The following is a 20,398-nucleotide window of genomic DNA, read 5'->3' on the forward strand; positions in this document are numbered from 1 at the left end:
TGATGCATGTTGCTAAGAAAAATCTTATACACGAATACAAGGAGACAACCAATGCCTTAACAACAAACTTGACAGTGAAACACTCAGACTACTTCGCAGAGTAGACAAAATATAGTCTTACCTTGACTCCACCGCACTACAGATACCGTCCCTTTGCGACTCAGACAAGATAATTAAAACTACAACTGGGTACCTAACTCACTTTGAAACTGTCTCCCATGACAACATCACCATGATTCTAGACCCTATTTGCCCATCTGGTTCAACCTTAGACCTCTGTCTGAGGTGTTACTTGGAGAGACCCCCCAGGAAAGAGACTTGGGAGTACTGGTTGACAAGTCAATGAAGCAATCTACGCAATGCGCAGTGGCAGCGGAAAGTGTGAACAGAATGCTAGGAATGATTAAGAAGGGGATCACAAACAGATCAGAGAAGGTTATCATGCCGCTGTACCAGGCCATAGTACGCCCCCACCTGGAATACTATATCCAGCACTGATCGCCGTACATGAAGAAGGACATGGTACTACTCGAGAGGGTCCAGAGAAGAGCGACTAAAATAGTTAAGGGACTGGAGGAGTTGCCGTACAATGAGAGATTAGAGAAACTGGGCCTCTTCTCCCTTGAAAAGAGGAGACTGAGAGTGGACATGATCGAAACATTCAAGATAATGAAGGGAATAGACTTAGTAGATAAAGACAGGTTGTTCACCCTCTCCAAAGTAGAGAGAACAAGAGGGCACTCTCTAAAGTTAAAAGTGGATAGATTCCCTACAAACATAAGGAAGTTCTTCTTCAATCAGAGAGTGGTAGAAAACTGGAACGCTCTTCCGGAGGCTGTTATAGGGGAAAACACCCTCCAGGGATTCAAAACAAAGTTAGAGAAGTTCCTGCTGAACCAGAACGTACGCAGGTAAGGCTAGACTCAGGGCACTGGTCTTTGACCTAAGGACCGCCACGTGAGTGGATTGCTGGGCGCAATAGACCACTGGTCTGACCTAGCAGCGGCAATTCTTATGTTCATTTAGGTGCCCTGAGTATTCTCTAAGTTACATGAGTAAGTGGGAGGACCGCCTATACCCATGCTCCTCTTTTGTGTTTGTCCCCCATGCAAATGCACAATAACCCCCTGTTTTACAAAGTCACACGGCAAAAGCCCTGAAGTCCTTTAAATCCATATGGGCTTAAGGACAGTTACCACAGCAGCAGGGTGGGAGTGGAGGAGGTAATATAAGAGGGTATTTGCATAATAGTGCATAGGTGCCTTGCTAGAAAATGCAGGTTTGTACACACACACGTAAGTGCTAGCATTCTAACTATTTACACATGTAAAGCATACGTAAATGTGGGCACCTAGGTTATAGACTTGTTCTTCACATGCTAATGATAGTGTATCAAAGCCTTTGGAATATAAAATTAAAAATATTGCTGAATTTTTATTCAGTTTTTAAATCTGGATTAACATGTCATCAATTAAACAAGAGAAATAACTGACAGCAGTATCCCTCATCCTTCGTTCATCTCACTTAGGTAGAAGATTCTGTGAGAACTAGAAGAAGTATAGATTATTCTCGCACATCTTGCCTGCTGTACTTGAAGGCCGATTACTTGTTTTACAAACAATTTGGGAGTGTGGAAGCAGTGGTTGCTCAGGTATGTTTATTGAGATTTTTTATTTATATCTATTTTTAATAATACAAGTGACACGGGGAAAAAATTTGTCCCCGTCCCCGGCCGACTATCCTCTGCACCGCCCCGTCACCGCCATTCCCTTCACCGCCCCGTCACCGTCACCGCCATCCCTTTCACCGCCCCGTACCGCCACTGCCATCCTATTCACCGCCCCGTCACCGTCACCGCAGCATGCATAAAAGCCTCAAACAGGTATGATTTTATATACTTATCTTTATTAACTTATAAAGGAAACATTCTTTACAACTTTACAACTTAGTTAACTATACAAAAACAAAACACAACCTGTACTTTTAATTGTCCTTATTTTTTAACCCGTGGATGAACAACAAATCATCTGCACAAGTGGGTTAAAATGCAAACCTGCTACCATGAAATCTGATTTTTAAGGGCATGCATTCGTGCAATTGTGCCACAGCAAATGGACTTTGGTGCATTTGCCAAGGGAGAATCGCTACTGTGGCTTTGTAAAAGGGGCCCTTACTGAGTGAAGTCCATAGTCACCTAGACCATTGTTTCTCTCAACCAAGTTTCCCAGGCCAATCTCCACCCCTGACCCCCATCCCCATCATAATAGTAAATAGTACTAATTGTAATGCAATTTCTTCCATTCATTTTACATGTACACTACTGTATAATATTAATTCATTATGGTAACCACAAAATTAAAAGAAACACAAAGCACACTGTATGCAGAGAAAATATTAATTAATATTTGTTTCATTTTTCAAAGAGGTCAAGACAGATGACTAAAATATGCAATGTCACTTCAGAAACAACCATAGAAAAATAGACAAATATAATGCAAAATATAGATAACTGATATAAATTCTCAAAACTGACACATTTTGATCACTAAATTAAAAATAGTCATTTTTCATACAATTTTTCTATCACTAATCTTCCCCCACCCCATATATATTCCGCAGGTTTTCAAAGAGATCAAGGCAGATGATTTTATGCAATGTCACATCAGGAACAACTATACAAAAATAGACAAATATACCCCCCTCCCCTTTTACTAAATCGCAATAGCGGTTTTTAGCGCAGGGAGATGCGCTGAATGCCCTGCACTGCTTTCGATGCTCATAGTCTCCCTGTGCTAAAAACCGCTATTGCGATTTAGTAAAAGGGGGCCATAGTGCAAAATATAGACAGCAGATATAAATTCTCAAAACAGACACATTTTGATCACTAAACTGAAAATAAAATAATTTCTCCCACAAGTGGACATGCTCTATGGCTGCTTTAACTGTAAGGTGCCTGAATCTAAGGCTATATGCTACCATTCTGTAATGGAACCTGGGAGCCCATTCACTGCTATAGAATAGGCATTCCCTGTACAGTCTCAGGGTGCCTACGAGGAAGAACCCACTTGGAAAATTGCCCCTTATTTTTTAAGGATTATAAAAACAGAAGCAATAATATGAAAAACAAAACCCAGCCTTAAAACAGGCTGAATTAATTTGTGAACCATTATTTAAAGGATACTCAGAAAAAATATTGTTTTCCCTTAACTTAAATGAAATAAATATATTCCTATCCATCATTTGACTATAGCTAAGGGCAAAAGAACCTCATAGAGCTGCAGTGAAATAGAAAAGTGATTTTGTTTTACTGTAATCTCTGCATTAAGTAGATTTGCACACCCCAAGTTCCTTAAATCCTGATGCACTTATAGCTTTTCCTGTATCAGACTTTGCAAGATTAATAAATGGAGCATTCTTCTGCCTGCCAGTTAAAGGATGGAAAAAAAAAAAAGCCTATAAAGTTCAAATCACAGCTTGACTAAACTCGAACTTTTTTGATTTCATTCTTCCTGGCTGACCACAATAAGCACAAAGGTTGGGGAAGGGGTAAAACGCGGACCTCACGGACCTGACGGACCTCACGGATCTAAACCCGTACCGCCTTAAAAATCTGAGGTCCGTGTCGGTCCATGTCCGTGGCGAGAGCAAACAGAATCAGGTCCAATGTCCATGCGTTTTATTTTTTCTCAAATTGTATACTACTACACTTGCTGCTTTTACTTTGCTACGGGCCTTCCTCGTTGCTGGGACCTGCCTACTTTCTGTTTCCGCGAAGGCAGGACCCGGCAGCGAGGAAGGCCCGAAGCAAGTAAAAGCAGCAAGTTGTAAGCTTCCCTCCGGGGCTCTATTGTGTGCGTGCTGGCTTCCCTTCTCTTCCCTCCGAAACCAGAAGTAGCATCTCGGGGGGGGGGGGGGGGAAGAGAAGGGAAGCCGGCACGCACACGATAGAGCCCCGGCCCGGAGGGAAGCTTACAACTTGCTGCTTTTACTTGCTTCGGGCCTTCCTTGCTGCCGGGTCCTGCCTTCGCGGAAACAGAAAGTAGGAAGGTCCCAGCAACGAGGAAGGCCCGAAGCAAATAAAAGCATGCTGGCAAAAAAAAGGCAGGCGTCAAACAAAATTTTCGGAGGCAAGTTAGCCCAGGAAGGAGCATCGGCGGCAGCAGCAGGATTAGCTGGGTGGTCATCTAAATCAGCCGGGGAGAACACTTACTTGTACCTGACGAAGTGAAACGAGTGAATCCAAGCGAGGCAGCGACTTCAAACAAAATTCAAATCCTGGGCTCGGCTCCAAAATCCAATCGCTACTGCTGCACTACAACCCATTAAATATCAGATTTGGCAGTAGCGATTGGTCCCCTTCTTTGAGCAAAAAGAACTGACCAATGAAGAGCCTATATATTAGGGGGCGGAGTCAATGCGGCAACGTGCAAGTCGGGTAGAGACTAGAGAGTTGAGGAGACAGACCACGCGGAGACAAACATGGCCGCCGGAAAAAATCTGTTACCCGGTCCCGAACTAAAGACTCACGGTGAAGACAAGGTAAATAGCGGTACATAGAAGGGGGTACATTTGCCTGCGGGGACAAATCTTTTCACCGTTTTTACGGGCGGTGAAAACTTTTGTCCCCGTGTTTGCGGCGATTTGGCTATGGAGTCTCCAAAGCCCTCAGCCAAACTGCAGCCACGCCGCGACTCCCTGCGGGGATCGCTCCCCGTGTCATTCTCTACAAGGTAAGTCTTCACAGAAAGGCAATGAAAATGGTAAGGGTTTGAACCAAAAGAAGTACGGAAAAGACTGGAAGAACTAAATATGTATACTCTGAAGGAGAGGAGGGACAGGGGAGATATGATAAACGTTTAGATACTTGAAAGGTATTAATATAGAACCAAATCTTTTCCAGAGAAGAGAAAATGGTAAAACTAGAGAGCATAATTTGAGGTTGCAAGGAGGAAGACTCAGGAGCAATGTTAGGAAATTCTTTTTCATGGAGAGGGTGGTAGATGCCTGGAATGCCCTCCCGAGGGAAGTGATGGAGAGGAAAATGGTGATAGAATAAAAAAAAAGTGTGGGATAAACATAAAGAATCTCTAATTAGGAAACAAAGGAAATTAAAGAACTAAGGAAATTAAAGAACTAAGGCCAGTACTGGACAGACTTGCACGGTCTGTGTTTCATATGTGGTGATTTTTGGTGTTCATATATTACTTTATTATACCAGAATTAACACAAATTGTTAGCTTTCTCTTTCAAAAAGTTCAAAGTCTGAGGAACTTGCCATTAATGAGGTGAGGAGTGGCCTAGTGGTAGAACTGCTGCCTCAGCACCCTGAGTCTGTGGGATCAAATCCCAGTACTGTTCATTATGGCCCTGGGCAAGTCACTTAATCTTCCCTTGCCCCAGGTACAAAATAAGTACAGCTAGTCCCCAAGCTTCAGACGCCCAACTTAAGTACGAATCGTGCTTAAGAGCATGGTCACGGCTTCATTTTATTTCACTAAGCAGTATTTCCAGTGGCATAGACTCATACATTTCTCCTGCTGTAGCAGATTCAGAAATGATACATGAACACTTTTAACAGTATGTGGCTGTACATGCTGTACCTTAGAGCAGTGATCTCAAACTCAAACCCTTTGCAGGGCCACATTTTGGATTTGTAGGTACTTGGAGGGCCTCAGAAAAAATAGTTAATGTCTTATTAAAGAAATGACAATTTTGCATGAGGTAAAACTCTTTACAGTTTATAAATCTTTCCTTTTGGCTGAGTCTTAATAATAATATTGTCATTTATAGCTAAAGAGACATATGATCAAGAAACTGTTTAATTTTACTTTTGTGATTATGATAAACATACCGAGGGCCTCAAAATAGTACCTGGTGGGCCACATGTGGCCCCTGGGCCATGAGTTTGAGACCACTGCCTTAGAGGAACACTGGTAGGGACAGTTGTCCCTTTTGTCAGCTGGAGGCAGAGGTAAGCAGCAAGAATCTTAAAATCTACAGGTTCTGAGTTGCATACAAATTCGACTTAAGAACTGCTTTATAAACATAACTCGTTATTAACCCGGGGACTGCCTGTACCTGTATATATGTAAACCACTTTGAATGTGTAATCACAAAAAGGCAGTAACAAGCCCCTTTCCCTAACTTACTAAGGGATTTTTTTAATTATTAAAGGGAAAGAAGATGGTATTTGATATACCGTATTTTCACGCATATAACGCGCGCGTTATACACGTTTTTACCTACCGCGCATACCCCTCGCGCGTTATACGCGTGAGCGCGGTATACAAAAGTTTTTCTACATAGTTCCCACCCCGCCCGACGCCCGATTCACCCCCCCCCAGCAGGACCGCTCGCACCCCCACCCCGAACGACCGCTCGCACGCGCTCCCACCCGCACCCGCATCCACGATCGGAGCAAGAGGGAGCCCAAGCCCTCTTGCCCGGCCGACTCCCCAACTCCCCGACAATATCGGGCCAGGAGGGAGCCCAAACCCTCCTGGCCACGGCGACCCCCTACCCCCACCCCGCACTACATTACGGGCAGGAGGGATCCCAGGCCCTCCTGCCCTCGACGCAAACCCCCCTCCCTCCAACGACCGCCCCCCCCAAGAACCTCCGACCGCCCCCCCAGCCGACCCGCGACCCCCCTGGCCGACCACCACGACACCCCCACCCCCTTCCCCGTACCTTTGGTAGTTGGCCGGACAGACGGGAGCCAAACCCGCCTGTCCGGCAGGCAGCCAACGACGGAATGAGGCCGGATTGGCCCATCCGTCCCAAAGCTCCGCCTACTGGTGGGGCCTAAGGCACGTGGGCCAATCAGAATAGGCCCTGGAGCCTTAGGTCCCACCTGGGGGCGCGGCCCGAGGCACATGGTCGGGTTGGGCCCATGTGCCTCAGGCCGCGCCCCCAGGTGGGACCTAAGGCTCCAGGGCCTATTCTGATTGGCCCACGCACCTTAGGCCCCACCAGTAGGCGGAGCTTTGGGACGGATGGGCCAATCCGGCCTCATTCCGTCATTGGCTGCCTGCCGGACAGGCGGGTTTGGCTCCCGTCTGTCCGGCCAACTACCAAAGGTACGGGGAAGGGGGGTGGGGGTGGCGGGGGGGTCAGCCAGGGGGGTCGCGGGTTGGCGGGGGGGGCGGTCGGAGGTTCGTGGGGGGCGGTCGTTGGAGGGAGGGGGGTTTGCGTCGAGGGCAGGAGGGCCTGGGATCCCTCCTGCCCGTAATGTAGTGCGGGGTGGGGGTAGGGGGTCGCCGTGGCCAGGAGGGTTTGGGCTCCCTTCTGGCCCGATATTGGAGTCGGCGGTCCTTCGGGGTGGGGGTGCGAGTGGTCCTGCCGGGGGGGGGGTGGATGTATCAGACGTCGGGGGGGGCATCAGGCTTTCAGGATGGGGACAGACCTTCAAGGGGGACAGGCAGACCTTCAAGGGGGGACAGACCTTCAAGGGGGACAGGCAGACCTTCAAGGGGGGACAGGACTTCAAGGGGGACAGGCAGACCGAAGGGAGTGAAAAAGCTATAAAATAAACCCACTAGCGTGTCAATGTGTTGAGAGGAAGAGGTGGTCTGGGAAATTCTGCTGAGAAAACTCCGGGGGAGTCGGGGAGGGCGAAAGGAGAGTCGGGGTGGCCAGAGGAGAGTCGGGGCGGGCGAAAGGACAGTCGGGCTGCATGCGCGTTATACCCGTGAGCGCAGTATACAAAAGTTTTTATACATAAAATTGTGGTTTCTGCGCGCTATACCCGTGTGCGCGTTATACACGGGTGCGCGTTATCTGCGTGAAAATACGGTACTGCCTTTCTGTGGTTACAAAATGGTTTACATATTATGTACAGAAACTTATTAAGCCGCATTTAGCAGCTAATGCAACGTTTACCATTTGGTGAGCAGTAATGAGGGCTGCGTCACAATCTCCTGTGCTAAAAAAGCAGCTGTCACAGTAAAATATCTATATTAGCTGTCTAAAGTGGGACTAGGTGAGAATTGGGTACAGGCAGGCAGATGCACCAGCTCTGTGGGTGCTAGAGCACCCCCAATATTCTTTCCAGGACTGCTCAAACATCAAAGCTGAAACCTTCCTGATGTAAAGCTGCAGGAAAAAGCAGGAAGTAAGGCTGTGTCTTTGTACCTAATGCTCCTGCCTCCCCTCTGCAGTCAGAGAATCCTTAGCCAGTCAGTAAATTGCAAAGGAGGCAGGACCAGTAGCTTAGGACAGTGTTTCTCAACACGCGGGTACGCGAGCCGCTTGTTGGGGGTATGCGCCGCCACGGATATTGCCTGCCCACCCGCTTGCCTCCACCTAAGCTGCCTCTGGGGATCCCTCCTTCCTGTCCGCTCTCCTCAGTCAAAGCCAACCCAAACCCAGCCCCCACTCCTCTCAGCTGGATCCGACCTCTCCCCAGTTCCTGATTCCCCCACCTACCAGCTCCCCACCACTGTATTTTAAAAACTTTGGGCAGCCAGCGGCGCAAGTAAAACAGAATTTTACTTTAATTTTTTAAAAATTTCCTTCATACAGTAAGTATACACTAGAACAGACAGCACGTACGTCACATATGCAAGATTCTCTCAATGTTATGAGCATCTGCGTATGTAAGGATACAACCGCCCAGACAAGCATCATTCGTTGACCTGATAGGTCCTTGAAAACTAATGACAAGTAATTTTATTTTTATTTTTTATGCAGTAGTAATCCTAACTTGGATTTTCAAATCTGACAGATATTAAATCGAAAAAAAAAAAAAGAACAACTGCAGATGGTCGATGATGAAATATGTGTTTGCTTGTCGAGCGTTTTGAGTTAATTTGCACTCAAAAACAAGAACTTCTATCGCATTTATTAGCATTGTGTTGTATCTACTTTAGTGTATAAAGACCAGAGTGGAATTGTCCAAATCAGAGAGATGTGCACTTGAAAAAAAGTGTCCTCCAATCCGTCTGATGATAGGAAGATCTTTATTGTTTTCAAAGTGATGCGCGGTGCCGATCAATAGCACTCGATGTATACGTGGTATGGTATTCTTTCATGATTGACCTTTTAGTCAGATCCAATTGAGTGCCACTGTATTGTGCATTTCATCCATCATGTCTTTTAAGACTCCTGAGGCAGGCCGAAGGGCCGAAACATGTACATGTCGAGTCATTGAGTCGTGAATGTGTCATTTAGATGTTTTGAACAATAAAGATCTTCATGTCATCAGACGGATTGGAGGACGCTTTTTTTCAAGTGCACATCTCTCTGATTTGGACAATTCTACTCTGGTCTTTACATATTCAGTTCTGTGGTGTTGTTTTCCCCTCTTTTTTTCTTCAGTATCTACTTTAGTTTCACTGTTGTTACAATTGCCCATACATAACTTACAGAACTTTAAATAAATAACTCTCAAATTTTTGTTGGTTTTTGCAATTTTATTTTTAAATTATAATGGGCCGCTAAAAACAATTGCTCCATTTAGTGTGCCGCAAATACATTTGCTCTCTTTAGGGTGCTGGAGCTAAAAAAACTTTCAGACACACTTAGGGGTCCTTTTGCTAAGACGCGTTAGCTGTTTTAGCATGCGCTAACTATTAGCGAGCGCTGAACGCTACACGTCCATAGACTATAATGGACGCGTTAGCATTTAGCGCGCGCTAAAACGGCTAGTGTGCCTTAGTAAAAGGATCCCTGAGTTAAGGAATGGAAGGAAGGGCTGAGGGTCATCATTGTTGGGCTATGCTTAGGATATCAGTTGGATTTAATGTGTCCCTGTAGAGGCTGTTATATCTAAGGCCAAATTAATGTACATTTACAGTCAGGCCAAGTTGATGTATGAGACCCTGTTTTCCCAGTTGCATTAGAGTGGAGCAGTATGAACTTTCACAGCTCAGCCTATGAAAGGTTGAATTTACCAGCCGGATTGCAGTAAGGATGTCCTTTTGACGTCTGTGAAGGAGAAAACTACTTTCTCCAATGGCTTGTGATGAGCTATTACAGACACACAACTGTGACTTAACTTCTGGCTTTTCTCCACAGATTGCTGGATACTTGAGAGCTGTGAATGCAATTTATGAGGACATAAATTTCAACGGCATTAAAAACATTAACTTCAGAGTGAAAAGGTTAAATGTAAGTATGGAGGTAGATATTCAGCAGAACAGGCACAGCATAACTTTAAGGGAATATGTGGACAGTTCAAAAAGGTGCCTTTTATTGTCTATTTTATATGAAGACAAACCACTATTACACAAAACCTAAAGGAAATGAAAAGTAATAACCATTGTTCACAAGTCTAGTTCCAATATCCAAACTTGCAGACACAGAAACATTCAGTAATAAATCATTATGTGCTTTTAGGAGGATCTCAGAACAACGACCTGATATGCAGTAATTATTTTTACTGCTTCATCTAGCTCTAAACTATAATCACCAGTCCAATTATCTCTCTCAGTTAAGTTAGACTAATAGTAAATTGTTTTTTTGGGGTTTTTTTTTAAATTCTCCTACAAATAAGACTGATACTTAGGGATCCTTTTACTAAGCTGTGTTTTTTTAACCACAGCCCTAAAATAGCCCATTTTTTTTTTTGTATTAACGGCTATGCACTAATATTGACATTAGTGTGCAATCATGTCATCACTTAGGCTCGGCTTCTCTAAATGGCGCCATTGTTGACGGCCACCGATCACATGTCAAGTTTTTTTCAAGTTTTATTAGGTTTTTATATACCGCCTATCAAGGTTATCTAAGTGGTTTTACAATCAGGTACTCAAGCCCATTTTCCCTATCTGTCCCGGTGGGCTCACAATCTCTTTAATGTACCTGGAGCTATGGAGGACTGAGTGACTTGCCCAGGGTCACAAGGAGCAGTAACATGATGGTGCCGTTTAGAGAATCACGCCTCTGGCAAAAGTAGGCGCCAGAAATGTAGGTCAGGTTTTCAAGGCCTACATTTACAGCACCTACCTTGATGTGAATTGTACCTACATAGGCCCTTTATGGTACATAATGTCATTTCCGGCATTAGACATGCCTACAGTTTTTTAGGCGCTGGTAGGCATCTTGAAAATCATTTTTAAAACATCTTTTAAACGGTGTTTTTCACGTAACTTGGGCGCCAGTAGGGTACCTACCGGCGCCTAAGTTAAGGCGCCATTTATAGAATCTGGGCCTTGCTGTCCCCCTCAAGAAGAAAAACATTTTTTTTTCTCACAGGTAGTGTGCATATTTGGCAGTTGTTGCAGGATGCCCGAGCACATCCTGCCGTATGCCATTATAAGCTGCAATAGGTGCACAATAGTGCCTAATATAGCTTAGTGAAAGGGCCCCTTAATGGTTCAAAAGATGCCCAAAAATGAATCCCAGCAATCTCTATCTGGGCCCATCCTTAGCTCCCAATCTGACTAAGGCCTCCTTTTACGAAACTGCGATAGCAGTTTCTAGCGTGGGGAGCCGCGCTGAATGGCCTGTGCTACTCCCGACGCTCATTGAGTTCCTATGAGCGTCAGGAGCAGCACAGGAGCGTCAGGAGCAGCGGGCCATTCAGCACGGCTCACCGTGCTAAAAACAGCTAGCGCAGTTTAATAGAAGAGGGGGTAAGTAACTATAAATTCTGAACTGTTCAACCCCCGAACCATTCACCAGCCTCTTCTGATTCACAATCACATGCTTGGTATGCTTTTTTTACTGCTAACTTGTAAGGGTCCTGGATTGGTCTGGTAAGACTCCAGGAGAGGAAATCAATGATGAATATCAATGTTATCTTTCTGGGACCAAATAGAGGTCACTGGGATTCAGTTTTGAACATCTTCTGGTGTACTGGTCTGGTAAGACTCCAGGAGAGGAAATCAATGATGCGAAAGCTGGAAGGATGCTAGGGTGCATAGGGAGAGGTATGGCCAGTAGGAAAAAGGAGGTATTGATGCCCCTGTGTAAGACTTTGGTGAGACCTCATTTAGAATATTGTGTACAATTCTGGAGGCCGCACCGTCAAAAAGATATATCAGGTTAAAGTTCGGTGGCTCATACTTAGCTGACAAAGCCAATTTTCTTCGGTTGGTTGGCAAAGGCTAATTGCCAAAGATAGGCCTGTTTGTTAAGTGAGTCTATATGGCCACGTGCCTTAGCCAGCCAACTGATGAAAATCGGCAGTGACCAGCTATATCGCACAATATAGGCAGTCACCAGGCTAGTCAGTGAGCCAGATATTCAGCAGGAGATATCTGGCTACCGCCCGCTGAATATCGGTGGATAGCTAGCCAAACATGACTTAGTCAGCCAGAAGCTGTTTCTGGCTACCTAAATCCTGCTAAACATTGGGGAGATTGTGTCTGCAGTTTTCATATTAGAACTGGATCTAGTAAGCAATTTTTTTTTTTATAAAGCATATAATCAGGTGAGGTTCTGCTTTATAAAGCAGAAAGTCAGAACGCAGAAAAAGCTTCATAAAATGACCTCCTACAGGGGCAATTCAACTACAGGGCACCTGTTCTATATGGGCACATGGGTACATTCGGGTGTCCACTATTAATGTATATTTAGATGTCCCCATTTACATCTGCCTTAGACCTGGTATAACTGGGAGCACTTAAATGGAAGCATTTAGGCAGCTCACAGTATTCTGTAAGTTGCCTGCTATATGTTACCCTCCCTATGACCAGTCTATATGAATACCCCTCTTCCCTTACAAATTTGAGAACCTATTTGTAGAATACTAATTAGGTGCCCAAGGGACTAATTTGCAAGTGAAAAATGTCCAAAAAATGACAATGTGGCATTTGGATGTTTTATTTGCTAAAATGTCCAAATTGCCATTTTCAAAACACATTTCTTAGACGTTTTTCTAAGCTGTTTGGCTGAAGTGCATCTAAATCTCAAGGGGGTATGTTATGGCAGGATTAGGCAGACTTCTGATGTGGACGTTTTTCTGCAGTAATGGAACATTGTAGAAAACGTCCAGGGCAAAAAGACATTTGAGGCTAGACCTGTTTCAATAACGAATAAGTGCCAAAAAGGTGGTCGAACTGATCAGATGATCACTGGAGGCATGAAGGCATGGCCCCCCTCTTACTCCCCCATTGGTTACTGACCCCCTCTCATCCATCCCCAAAGAGGTGAATAAAACAGTACATACCAGTCTGTATGATACCTTCAGATGTTATAGCCAGTATTAGAGCAGCAAGCAGGTCTCTGGAGTAGCCTGGTGGTCAGTGCAGTGGACTGCAGAGAAGGGGGCCCAGGCCCATATCTCATTCTAACTAGTACACTTGTTGTGGAACGTGTGAGCCCACCAAAACCCTACTGTACTTACATATAGGTGACACCTGCAAGTATAAGGGCAATTGGGGTGGTATACTGTATATTTGGGTACAGTAGGTTTTGGGTACGTTTTGAAGGGCTCATCATACAATGTAAGAGAGTTATGGAGAGATGTGTATCTGGGACTTTTTATGTGAAGTTCACTTCGTACTCCCTAGGGTGCTCCATTAAGAACATTAGAACATAAGAATAGCTTTACAGGGTCAGCCCAATGGTCCATCAAGCCCAATAGCCCATTCTCACGGTGACCAATCCAGGTCCCTAGTATCTGGCCAAAACCCAAGGAGTAGCAACATTCCATGCTAACAATCCAGGGTAATCAATGGCTTCTCCCATGTCTTTCTCAATAACAGACTATGAACTTTCCCTCCAGGAAATTGTCCAAACCTTTCTTAAAATCAGCTATGCTATCCACTCTTACCAGAACCTCTGGCAATACTTTCCAGAGCTTAACTATTCTCTGAGAGAAAAAATATTTCCTCCTCTTGGTTTTAAGAGTATTTCCCTGTAACTTCATTGTGTGTCCCCTAGTCTGTGTAATTTTTGATGAAGTGAAAAATTGATCCTCTTGTTCCTGTTCTACTCAACTCAGGATTTTGTAGACTTCAATCATATCTCCCCTCAGCTGTCTCTTTTCCAAGCTGAAGAGCCCTAATCTTTTTAGTCTTTCCTCATACGATAGGATTTTCATCCCCTTTATCATCTTGGTCACTTTTTTTTTAACCTTTCCTAGTGCCGCTATATCTTTCTTGAGATAAGGAGACTTGAACTGAACACAATACTCCAGGTGAGTCACACCATGGAGCAATACAGGGACATTATGACACATTCGTAGTCTTGCTAATCATCCCTTTTTAAATCATTCCTAGCATCCTGTTTGCTTTTTTTGCCGCCGCCACACATTGGGCAGAAGATTTCATTGTATTGTCTACAATGACACTTGCTCTGCTGGGATGTCTATGTGGCCAGTCTACTAAGAATGCTGGCCTCCTCCTCCTCCTCCTCCTCTGTTCCATACCAAGGCTTGATAAGAGAGACCCTAGATGTCAGTATTCTATACATTTAAGCACACACATGGCACAGAAATGTTAGTGACATGTTATAGAAATGCCTTCACATGGATAAGGTATCCATTTAAAATTATTCTTCTTGTGGTAGGCCATGCCCTTAGTCGCAAAGGTTTTTTTGCTTGTTTGGGGAGCTTATTTGGCTTCCTTGTCTCCTCGAGGTCGTAGCCTGCTTCTGAATATTATCTCTTAAGGAGCCTCCTGGATCAAACGCTTTGCTTGGGATCTGACACTGCTTCTTTTCCTTTTTTTTTTCTCTTTTTTTTGGGGGGGAGGGAGCTTTGAGGTCCTTGGAGTGCTCGTGACCTGTTGGTCACTTCTGGTTTTGTTCTGAATCTTTTCTTTCCCTCTCTCTTTCTCTATTTTTATGGGGTGGGGTGGGGTGGGGATTTTGGTCTTTGGACTGTGTTGTTTATGGATATTGTTATTACTGGTTGTTCCTGCTTTGTATTTTGTCTTTGTTAAACAATAAAAACAAATTTGAATATAAAATTATTCTTCTTTCAACCAACTCAATATCTGGTCTGACCACCGGCATTGGGCAGTCACCACACAGTCCAATGCCAAGTGAATATTAGCAGAAAAGGCTATTGTTCTTGCCACTTATGTCATTAATCATGTCCTGATTTCTAGGTTGTTCACCAAGATGATGCTATGTATTCTGATTTCATTGGTCCAGAGAAGCTTCTTATGCTACACTCAGAAGCCAATTGGAATAGTTATTGCCTTTCATACCTTCTGACTGACAGAGATTATAGCGGGGTTCTTGGTCTTGCTTGGAATGGAAAACTTGGTAAGAACATTCTCAATCTTATTTATTTATTTCACATTGAATTTTTATTGAATACAACCATTTCACAACATTTCATACAGGATCTGGATACAACCCAAGAAGGTTTGAAAGCATCACAACAGAAAACTTGCTGCCCTTTCCCCATCTTCAGAATGCATGGATCCCCTCTAGCCGACTTTTCCACCACATCTCAAGATCTGTTGTATGCTTCCATGGTTGCCCTTCAGTTGTCCTGTTAACTGCTCGTGTGTCTACAGTTCTCCTTTAACTTTCTAGAACATCCTCAGTTTGTGCATTCCATTATGTATTAAGAAAGGAAAATCACAGAAGGAGAGCAGTGATTTCTCAACCTGTTCTAGGGAAACCCAGTCAATCAGATTTTCAGGATATCCACATTATGTAGTATTCATGAGATAGATTTGCATGCACTGCTTCTATTACATGCAAATTTATTCCATGCACATTCATTGAAGATATCCACAGGACAGATTTGGGAACCATTGTTCTAGAGTCTAATTAGGGGTTGAAAATTTCACTCCCCCTCTGTGTGTAAAAATATTACCTGTTGTACTTCCTGACTGACTAAGAGGTGGATCTTGGATGAGAATGGTGGAGCCAACAGACAACATTTGAAATCACAGTACAATCTCATTATAACGGACTTCAAGGGACCTGGAAAAACAGTCCGTTATATCCAGAGTTGCATTCTTTAAAAACTTTATTTAGGTCAACTTGAAACAACGTACAATCAATGAACAACAGTCACTGCACAAGCATATCAGCAACATCAAGAACAAAACTCAGCAAAACATTGGTATGGCACGAAATGATTGCAAAACCAGAACACTAAAAGATGTTCTAAAGCATTATGTCATACTGTACTGTAAAGAAAAATAATCTGTCATTTTCTTCTGGGCTGCATTTTGATACAATATCATCAGCACGCCTGCATGCCCGTTATAGCTGAACAAAACTACAGCTAAAAGTGGCTCTGGGGAGCAAGTTGGTTGTCCGTTATATCCGAAAGTCCATTATATGCTGTGGTATACAGCCTATGCCTGCTAGGAGTGTCCCCAGAGCAGTGCACAGGTCTAACACAGGCTCTACTCATATAGCCCGATTTAAACCACAATTTGAGTCAGTTGATGACTTTCCTGCCTTGAACTGTAGAGGGAACAGGGGAGCAGAAATGCAGGTTTCGCATCCCCCACAGAATCCTAGGATAATTGCCCGGAAATCATTTCCACCTGAGGGTTTGGGGCGGGGCTGCAGGCTGCTTTCCCTAAGAACTAAACTGTTAGAGAGACAGAAGGAGGAGGAACAGCCAGAGGACTGGTCACAGCGCTCAGGGCTGAGAGCTCTGGATAACAGTCAACCTCCAAAATCTATGGAGCTTGCAGAGGCTGGTGAGGAAGTGCCTCTTAGTACGCTGGAGGAGTCTCAGGATATTGAGCTTGACCCTGAGACAAATGCTGAGTTGCCAGATGAGGTCCTACCCATGGAAGTATGCTGTATGAAAAGCATGTAACTACTTATACTTGTGTGAGTACCTGAAGTCTGACTTGTCCAGATTGCTTACAAGTATTTGATAACCCTGTGATATCTGAAGAGGGGAGAAACGCTTATAAGAACTGTGTAAGGACTTATTTTTGGTATTTGTATTTCTTGAAGTTTATTGGGTTTTTTTCCCCCCTGGTGAGGGAAGTGGACTGTTTCAGTCACCAGCAGTGGGGTTTGCCCCATTTTTATTGTGGTGGGATAGAGGGCCTGTTATTGGCAGAATTGTTACCACATGGAGCACACTGTCTGACCAGCATTTCAGCTGCTGAGAAGGTCAACCCGATTGCACTGACTCAGGCTGAGTTTGTACAGCCCTGAAGTTTGTTTTTGGTTTTTGAGTTTGTTTTTTTTTTTCCTTTTCTGCTTAGTTCATGGACTGTGGATTGAAAGTGGACTTTGCTCTGCTCGAAGAAAGATTTTCTTTGTTGAATACATTTGGACTATTTTTACCTGAGATACTCTGAGACTATTGGCTTATACAGTAGTTTTGCAGTATTAATTTTGGGACTATTCGCATGTACAGAAACCATCCTGACAAGGTTCCTGTTTATTTTTGATTTGAGAAAAATAAATTTCAAGTATTTTTGTGGAAGTATTTACCTGGTGTGGTGGTGTTTCTTGCTCTGAATGTTTCTTTTTTTTCTCTCCTTGTGCAGCCCGCAGAGACTCACAAGAGTTCTTTTCTTGTTCCGGTGACCCAAGACCCATTGCCTTGAGGTTGACGGTTACAATGCGAGTCCGCTATATGCGATGATTTTCTGCATGTTTATAAAGCCGGGACCAGTGGACCTCATCCACTATAGATAAGGTCCTGTTATAAGCAAGTCCGTTATAACGAGATTATACTGTATGTGATTTATGACTTGGACTTACTGAAAGTTACGGGGGTGGGGGTGGGTGTGTGGTGCTTCTGGACTATTGGGAGGTAGGGGGAGGAGAAATGTTGTACTGCATGGGAGAAGGAAAGGAAAGATGGAGAGATGGATCAGTGGAGAAGACAGGAAGATGAATGGCACAGGAGTGATGGAGGAGAAAAGGGGAGATGCTGGACTGGGGTGAGGAGAGTGGACAGGAAGATGCTGAACTATAGGGGTAGAGGGACAGGAGAAGAGATGTGGAGATGCTAAACTAGGAGGAGAAAGAGAAAAGGGAGATGCTAGACTTGGCGGAAGATAAGGAAGGAAGATACTAGACCGAGGGATGAGAGAAGGGAGATTCTAGACAAGAGAGAGGGGAAAATACTAAATTGGAAGGAGAGGGAAATGCTAGACTAGGAGGGTAAAGAGAGATAGAGGAGATACTTGTAAAGGAATTCAACAAGCAGATCTTTTCAAATTTATATTTCAAATGCACTGCCTTCAGTCTCATTCATTGGAGTGGTAAATCTCACTCTATAGGATGATCTAGCCTTGGCATCATCATTTTTTTTCTTGAAGGTGGTGCTATTCATATGATGCTATCATATATCACATTATACAATATAGAAGAACAAGATGCAATATTTAGTTTAAAAATATTTTGTAAGTAGTGTCAGCAATAACTTCTCTCAGAAATATAACTCTAGATGCAAAGGGACAAATAATAAGATTCCAGCCCTCGAAGACTGGAGTTGCCCACCCCTGCTCTAGGCCTATTCTGTAATTGTACTTGGCCTGAGCTTTCCAAAACCATGCAAGTCCCATTTAACAAAAAAAAGACAGTATATGGCAAGATGGCAACTGAGCATAACACATGAATGAAGGCTCCTGTTCTGAGGGAATTTTCCTTATTATTGATTGCTTATCCTACCTTTCTAGAATGCCCAAAAGAAGAGGAAGGCAGAGGGTTATCCCTCCACTCATTTCTGCCACTTCATCGCCGCGTCAGACTGTAATAGCAGCTTTTACAGTCCCTTCAGCATCAGAAGGTGTATCTGCTGCTGAGTTCCGGGAAGCACTCAGCTTGGACACCTCACAGAGCCCGGTTGGACCAGACCCTCCCTCCAGTACCCGGAGAGTCACCTGGAAATTATTCACTCATGGAGGGCTCTCAGAGTTTGCAGAGATTGAGTGGAGTGCCGATGACTGTGAACACGAGCAAGGAAGCTCCAAAGCTCTCAGTGTCGTTGCAACCCAATGGGGGAGGTGCACCAATATTGAGTGGTGGGGAGTTTGGAATCGGCACAAGCTCAGATGTTGCTAGAGGGACAGAACAAGATCTGCCTTTTCCATCTAAACTCAAGCCACTTGTTAAACCATCCGTGGTCATACTTGATTCTCTCTGAGAGGCAATCAAGAATCTCCACTCAATATATAGTAGTTTCATGACTTTAACATTAGATTCTTCAATTAAAATTAAGCAGCTAGAGACTGAGGTTCAAAAGAATACGGAAAGTATTATGGAGATTGAAAAATCAACTTCAGAAATGAAAAAATCATTCAAGCAGAAAATATTTGATAAAGCTTTGCTTTTAAGGAAAATTGAAAATCTGGAAAACCAAAGTAGGAGTCTGAATTTAAGATTGCTGAATTTTCCTGTTCCAAAATTCATGACTCCGCAAGAGTTGTTCAAAAGTTTCTTAGTTAATATCTTGAAGATCAAAGAAACTAATGTTCCCCCAATACAAAAAATTTATTTCCTGAAAAGGTTGTTAAAAGAATTGAAAAATGTTGAAGGAGAAGAAATGGAAGTCTCAGCTTTACTAGAGTCAGGTGCACGTTGGCTGCTAATGCCAACCGTTTCATGCATGCTCAGTTCAGGTGAGGCTGGACTCATTTAGAGCACTGGTCTTTGACCTGGGGGCCACCGCGTGAGCGGACTGCTGGGCACGATGGACCACTGGTCTGACCCAGCTGCGGCAATTCTTATGTTCTCAAACATAGAAGTTTGAGGACGAGCTATACTTTTAGGGCTCCTTTTACGAAGGTGCGCTAGCGGTTTTAGCGCGTGCTACAATGCCACGCACTAGACGCTAATGCCTCCATAGAACTGGCGTTAGTATTTTCCATGTAGTGCGGGGTTAGCGCACCTTCGTAAAAGGAACCCTTAGTGTCTTTCATGTACCATCAGGACAAAGAGATGGTTTTGAAACTTTATTATAACTTGAAACAAATCTCATATATAGGAGATAGGATTTATACATTTCCTGATGTCTCTAAATGGACTCAAGTTAGAAGAAAGGAGTTTCTTACATATCGTTATAAAGTTCTATCTTTAGGGGCTTTATTTCAGTTAAGATTTCCATGCAAGTGTTGTATTTTGTATCGGGATAATAGATATATATCTTTTTTAATTCCCGCTCAGCTGCGGGGGTTTTTTAATAGGTAAGGGGGTCTCTTTTGCAGCCCAGGAAAATGTAGTGTGATCAGATCTGTATTTAATTAGCTGGAGATTTTTGCTATATTTCCTTTTTGAAATTTGTTTAATTTTTCCCCTTTCCCAGGGGTATTTTTCCTTGCCCCTCAGATTGTGGACTGTATTTAGAAATTATAGTTTCTTATTTCTTTTCTTTAATCCAATATATATTGGTTATAAATTTGTGCTTTGGCTTTTAATTGAAAATATATATTTAAAAAAAGACAGTATATCAGCAGAATTTAAAAAATGCATTTTTAAAATAGATCTTAACACATTTGGAGAACTTCTGTAACATGCAAACCTATTGGAGAAAAACAATCAAGGGAGTTGGGTATTTCTGAAA

The 20,398-nt window shown here is 43.6% G+C and overlaps 1 protein-coding gene across 3 annotated transcripts in view; it reads left to right on the forward strand.

Moving 5' to 3' along the window:
- LOC117365650 (disintegrin and metalloproteinase domain-containing protein 10-like) overlaps window positions 1–20,398 on the forward strand; it is a 129,255-nt gene that overhangs the window by 61,176 nt on the left and 47,681 nt on the right. For 2 of the 3 annotated variants that reach the window (XM_033956263.1, XM_033956265.1), the window contains 3 exons: window positions 1,529–1,651; window positions 10,018–10,110; window positions 15,000–15,159. In XM_033956263.1, the coding sequence (XP_033812154.1) occupies window positions 1,529–1,651; window positions 10,018–10,110; window positions 15,000–15,159 (376 nt within the window). The remainder of the gene's footprint in view (window positions 1–1,528; window positions 1,652–10,017; window positions 10,111–14,999; window positions 15,160–20,398) is intronic. The other variant, XM_033956264.1, reaches the window with a different exon arrangement.

This window comes from Geotrypetes seraphini, chromosome 8, assembly GCF_902459505.1.
Source record: "Geotrypetes seraphini chromosome 8, aGeoSer1.1, whole genome shotgun sequence".
In the NCBI taxonomy this organism is placed as follows: Eukaryota; Metazoa; Chordata; class Amphibia; order Gymnophiona; family Dermophiidae; genus Geotrypetes; species Geotrypetes seraphini.